The sequence below is a fragment of the Pseudomyrmex gracilis genome, unplaced genomic scaffold, assembly GCF_002006095.1.
Source record: "Pseudomyrmex gracilis isolate BER0280 unplaced genomic scaffold, ASM200609v1 scaffold_702, whole genome shotgun sequence".
Taxonomy (NCBI): domain Eukaryota; kingdom Metazoa; phylum Arthropoda; class Insecta; order Hymenoptera; family Formicidae; genus Pseudomyrmex; species Pseudomyrmex gracilis.
In genome coordinates, this window is record NW_018021286.1 from 49,796 (window position 1) to 55,968 (window position 6,173).

General features: G+C 29.4%; 2 protein-coding genes across 3 annotated transcripts; both read left to right on the plus strand.

Annotated features, from left to right (window-relative positions):
- Window positions 1-1,991, plus strand: LOC109861355 (membrane metallo-endopeptidase-like 1). 2 transcript variants are annotated; one of them, XM_020440979.1, is made up of 6 exons: window positions 1-77; window positions 242-351; window positions 451-612; window positions 1,274-1,357; window positions 1,489-1,698; window positions 1,909-1,991. In XM_020440979.1, the coding sequence occupies exons 1-5, from the start codon at window positions 55-57 to the stop codon at window positions 1,590-1,592; spliced, it is 483 nt and encodes a 160-aa protein (XP_020296568.1). In that variant the 5' UTR covers window positions 1-54; the 3' UTR covers window positions 1,593-1,698; window positions 1,909-1,991. The 2 variants fall into 2 exon arrangements, with proteins under 2 accessions (XP_020296568.1, XP_020296569.1); XM_020440980.1 differs by having other exon boundaries at window positions 34-77; window positions 281-351.
- A 1,615-nt stretch (window positions 1,992-3,606) lies between these two features.
- LOC109861360 (neprilysin-like) lies at window positions 3,607-6,135 on the plus strand (the record flags this gene model as incomplete). Its single annotated transcript, XM_020440986.1, has 8 exons — window positions 3,607-3,629; window positions 3,786-3,895; window positions 3,995-4,156; window positions 4,419-4,526; window positions 4,608-4,822; window positions 5,057-5,236; window positions 5,469-5,579; window positions 6,031-6,135. Coding segments are annotated over exons 1-8 (1,014 nt in total), but the record flags the coding sequence as incomplete, so codon positions are not given.
- Window positions 6,136-6,173: the final 38 nt, after the last annotated feature.

A 6,173-nucleotide genomic window follows, 5' to 3' on the forward strand; every position in this document is an offset into this window, starting at 1 on the left:
TCAAAGGAATTATTCAATTTATGTTTGCCGTTTGTGTTACAACCTTCTCACAATATGGGAACGTACAACTTAGTTATGTAAGATTAAAAATTTTAAGTAATATAAAAATATTTTTATTATGACATTTGCAAACTTGCATAAAAATACATTTGTTGCGTCAATGTTAATACTAAATAAATCTTTTTTTTTTGTTAGAATATCTATTATTTTTGTTAACTGTTTATTTGCATTATTTTTTCAGAGTATTTTTAATAGCTATATCGCACGTTACGTGTTTTAGCGTTGTAACAACTAACAATACTGGATCTATTCAGTATGCGTTATGTACCACTGATAAATGTATTAGTGCGNGTANGTGCAAAANACAANTTGATTAAATTGTGCTNGTATTGCGCTATATATCTTGTCTTATGTGTGACAATGTCACTAATTATTTCTATTTTTCTATAGCTTCAGAGATTTTAGCCAATCTAAATCGTACAGTTGACCCTTGTGATAATTTTTACAAATTTGCTTGTGGCGGATGGTTGCAACATAACCAACCAAATGATTTGTTTCCATATATTGATATTTTAAATTTGATCTCAAGAAAAGTGAGGGATCAACTTCGAGGTGATACAGTTTTATTATATATTTAATATTTGTGAATATGTGTACAAACGCAAATATCTAGAAAATTAAAATATGCACAATCGGGACACTATTAAGTAATGATCAGAAAATATGAATTTATTTAAAGTAAACGATAAATATAGTGAAGAGTAGTCAACTTACATTTGCCTCATTTTTAATAATAAACAGGTCAATCCTGTGTATACTAAAATTTTTTGAAAAATATATGGAGGTAAACAAAATTTATTTAATGATATAAATGGATACATAAAATAACTCTTAGTAGTTTTCTTGTTAGTAGAGCTCTTACCAGAACTCACTAATGACAATGATACTAAAATTTTGATAAAAGGAAAACATTATTTATATACGCAATGCATACATTCGAAATTATATTTTTTCAAGTTAGCGACAAACTGGTAGCAAGAGACAAAACATATATATTTGTCTTTTTTTTAGACTTTCAGAGTGATAGTAGACGCGCATTTTGCGATTTGCGCAGTCACTCAAGATTATCGAGAAATTATAAATAGAAGGGAAACTATTAGCCTATTTATAAAAAAATCGAAATTGTGTTGCTTGAAATTATTGAATTCTTACATACTTTTATATAGATAACACTCTGTTGAATTTTTTGTATGTGTTTTTTGTATGCTTGCAGAACTTGTAGAAAGACCCGCTATAGAAAATGATAGTACGGCTTTGATAAAAGCAAAACATATTTATGCTCAATGCATCAATAATGGTACGCATTGCTACACTATAAAAAAACCACAGTACTTATTGCAAATATTCAAACAAAAACGAATTGAAATAAAAATAATTCTATTTTATTCTAGTTTAAAATCAAGAAAAATTTTTTTTTTTGTTTTTCAGAGGACAGTAACGTGGACGGAAGCTTACGCGCCATTGTACATAGGTACGCCGAATGGCCATTGGTTATGCCTCATCGCGAATGGAACAATACAAATTTGACGTAACAAAATGTTAGCATGATTTTGCATGGAAATGGATTTAATAATGGCCTTTATGATATAATGGTAAAAAGATCTAACAAAACGTCCACCAGTAGAATTATAGTTGCAGGTATATTATATTTATTTAAAACATATTATAAATATATTATGACTCATATCAGTACGTATATATTATCCTGATTTTAATTGCGCAGAGATGTAATCGAAGTGGTGAAACAGTTATGCATTTGCAAACAATGCATAAACACTTTCGCAAACGATGCATATATAGATGAGTAAAAACCAAACTTAACTGTATAAAAATATCATTTTTTTTTAGATTAATGAGCCTAACTTTTGTTTTCCAAGAGACGCCATTCTTCCGTCTGACAAAACAGGTAGATGGAATGAAATACACGCATCCCACATCGTAAGAATTGTGAAAAAATTCATAGAAGAAAATAACGGAACTATCGAGATCGATAATCTTAATATGTATATATGTATATATACTATATGTAAATGTGTAATAAATTTTCATTTTTAATATAGTAAAATATTTGCGAAATAATCTTGTGTGTTTTTTGCATCAGTAGTCTTACTAAAGTATGTTTTGTCAACATCTGTGCGAAAACCGTTATATATCTTGCTGTACTTATCCTTGGATCTCGCGAAGATAAATGTTCGTGCAATTTAGTATACTGATATTTCATTGTTTTTGTACTCTTTGCAAGTCATTAAGGAAAACTAAACTTTTTTGCGATTATCAGTGACGTATATGATCCAAGAAATTGCACAAAGCATAAATATCTTATAATTATTTGAGTAGTTCTGCGTCACTTAATACTGTAAAGATCTTTTGTAATTTTTGCTGATATATCATACAAACTCAGACTTCATGATTCAAAAATAATTGTAAAATTTAAAGGTTACATTATTTCGGTAATTCTTCTTATTTCCACTATAGTCACCAAATTATGAAATTATACTTTTTGCGCATCAGAATGCACTAATTAAGATGCAGGTAGTCGTCACATAGCGAAATATAATGTATATTCGAGCCACCCGTTAGGTTAAATATTTAATCGCGGTATAGGCAGAACTTAGTGCGATTCTTTTTGAAAGTTCCTTACAATTGAACTGCTTAATGTTCACTCATAAAAATTGCTGGCGGGAGGATGCGATTGAATTATTTGTAACTTTTTCGACATACAAATATAATAATTGTGGAATCATTAAATGACAATGCGTTCATTATTTGTGTTTGGTTAACAACTGCATAAGCCAAATCATTATTAGAAGTTACAATATTATTTGACGTTACAACATAATTATTTGAAGTAGTAATAATATTATTATACTTAATTATAATATTAAGGTACTCCATCTTCTGCACATCGTATTTTAAACGAATCTCAATTATCTTTCAGATAGCAGAGAAAAGCTGAAAATTACGAGTGTAAGTTTTAGAATAAGTTTAGGGCTACAACATAGCCAACACGAGCACGACACGTGCTTCATGTAAACATTAGATAAGAGAACACGTTGTAGCCCGCGTAAATTTTCCACATACGACAAGTCGGGTTTAGTCTGCGCAAAGCATCGGTAGCTAGTAGACGACTTCGCAATAAAACAATTTTATTTAATCTGATTTTTTCGAAAGAAAAGAAATTACTATTTTTTACCTAAAAGCAATAATCTCTGAATTCAATTGTTGGAGTAAAACACTTTATGTAAATATATGCGTATTAAATGCATTATTTAAATACAACATTAAACAAGTGCATCGTCGCATTACATGAATATTAATTACATTATCAAGCAGTAAATATACGGTATAGTTCTGTTTTAAATATTATGTTTTACGTAATTTTATATACGATTTTCAAACACCGAAAGTTATAGAAGTAAGAAGTATTAAATTTGAACATTTGTTTTTGACGATAGTTTGTTAGTGACCTTTGCCAAAATCGTAAACACAAAGTTGAAGAAAATATTCGACTCAAGTTCACCGTTTGTGTTACAACCTTCTCAGAATATGGGAACGTCCAACTTAGTTATGTAAGTATTAAAATTTTAAATAATATAAAAGTATTTACTATGACATTTGCAAACTTGCATAAAAATACATTTTTTGCGTCAATGTTAATACTAAATAAATCTTTCTTAGTATATTTTTTTATTTTTGTTAACTGTCAATTTGCATAATTTTTTCAGAGTATTTCTAATAGCTATATCGCACGTTACNTGTTTTAGCGTTGTAACAACTAACAATACTGGATTTATTCAGTATGCGTTATGTACCACTGATAAATGTATTAATACGGGTAGGTGCAAAAAACAATTTGATTAAATTGTGCTTGTAGTGCGCTATATATCTTGTCTTTTGTGTGATAATATCAATGATTATTTTTATTTTTTTATAGCTTCAGAGATTTTAGCCAATCTAAATCGTACAGTTGACCCTTGTGATAATTTTTACACTTTTGCTTGTGGCGGATGGTTGCAAAATAACCAACCGAATGATTCGTTTCCATATATTACCATATTAGATTCGATCACAAGAAAAGTGACAGATCAAGTTCGAGGTGATACATTTATTATATATTTACTTATACATTTTATTATGTGTACAAACGCAAATATTCAGAAAAAAAAAATATGCAAAATTGAGTCAAAAGTATTAATCAGCAAAAGTATTGATTTATTCATATCAAACAATCGGAAAAGTGAAAAGTAGAATTTGTGTGTAAAGTAGGAGTAGATAAAAGCAGTGTAAAATTACACAAAATTTATTTATCAATATAAGCACTTAGATACTTTAACACTTTGTTATTTTTTTCCGCATAGAGTTCATAGCAGAACCCGCTAAAGAAAGTGATATTAAAACTTTATTAAAAGTAAAACAAATTTATGCGCAATGCATGGATAACGGTACGTATTACGACGATGTAGAAAGTATATCATTAATATTTTTCTTTAACACAAACAAATAGTTACAGTTTACAATAAAAAACACGTTTTTTTGTTGACTTTCAGAGGGCTTTGATGCGGACGAACAGAATAACTTATTTAGGGGCGTTGTAAATAGGTATCTCAAATGGCCATTGATTATGTCTCGTCGCGAATGGGACGATAGAAATTTGACATGGCAAAATGTGAGCGATAGTTTGCATGAAACAGGATTTGATAATGGCCTTTACGATATAGTAGTTCAAAGACAAACGGAGTCATCAAATAGTAACATTATCTTTGTATGTATATTATATTGATACAAAATATATTATAAATTATAATTAATTATATTTACTGTAATACTTTATATACAACATAATAACACACATTTAATGTATTCATTTAAGTAGCACAAATATGTGTAATTAAAGAATCAAAGCCATTACGCAATCGCAAATAACAACGCGTACATAAGTGTGTAAAAACTGAGATTCAATTTAATTAAATTTTTAAAACAATTTTATTATTTTTAGATAACTGAGCCTATTACTTTGTTCCCATGGAATATTGCGCCTAATGTTAAGGAAAGATATGTATCCTTTATCGTCACAACTGCAAAAGCAATTATAGAAAACAACGGTGGAACCGTCGAGATCGATATTCTTACTCAAGATGTACGTGATATCGTAGACTTTGAGAAAGAAATGTTTAACGTAAGTACGTGTGTGAAGCATTAGAGTATAGTAATAAAACAATACATACACAAATAAAAATTTTTAAGTTTTTCTTACTACTTTCAATGTACTTCTTATATGATTTCTTATGTAATTTTTGTTTTCTTACTACAAGTGATTTTTTTTTACTACGAGTACCTATTTTATAGTTTCATGATCTTTAATAGCCGATTGTTTAAAAAACCTTTTCAATTGATTTAATTAATCACAGGTGAGAACAGACTTTAAAGACAACTATATTAGTTCTAATGTTTCTATACCGTTAACAATTCAACACTTTCAAGAACAGTATGATAAACAGCATCCCGAAAACCAAGAAAAGGTGTGTGAATATATATATATATATATATAAAACTTACACGTTTTACTATATACGGGTGTTCGACAATCACATTAACATCTCTCGTAGGCAGATAAAAGGAGTAAAACTGAGTCGAAAAGTCGTGGATCATTTTTTTTTATTACACATAATAAAGAAATAAATATTGAATAAATAAGGCCAATCAGCGCCGAACATTCGCCAGAATCAAGTCAGTGGCCCGAGCGGAGCGTTCAAGCACACCAGACGTGTGGTTCACTGACGTTCGGCTAAAAGGCGGCGCTGATTGGCTTGATTTATTCAATAATTACTCCTTTATTATGGGTAATAGAAACAAATAATTCAGGACTTTTTGACTCAGTGTTACTCATTCTATCTGCCTACAAAAAATGTTAAAATGATTCTCGAACACCTTGTATAAACTGTAAGAATAATAAAAATTTTATTTACACAGATAGATTGGTATTCAACCATTAAAAAAGTGTTTGCGTCAGAAGGAATTGCGATCGAACCGTCTGAGAAGATCATCGTTAATAAGATCACATATTTTGCTAAATTGGTATCGTTGTTAAAGCGCACACCATCTCGAACTATTGG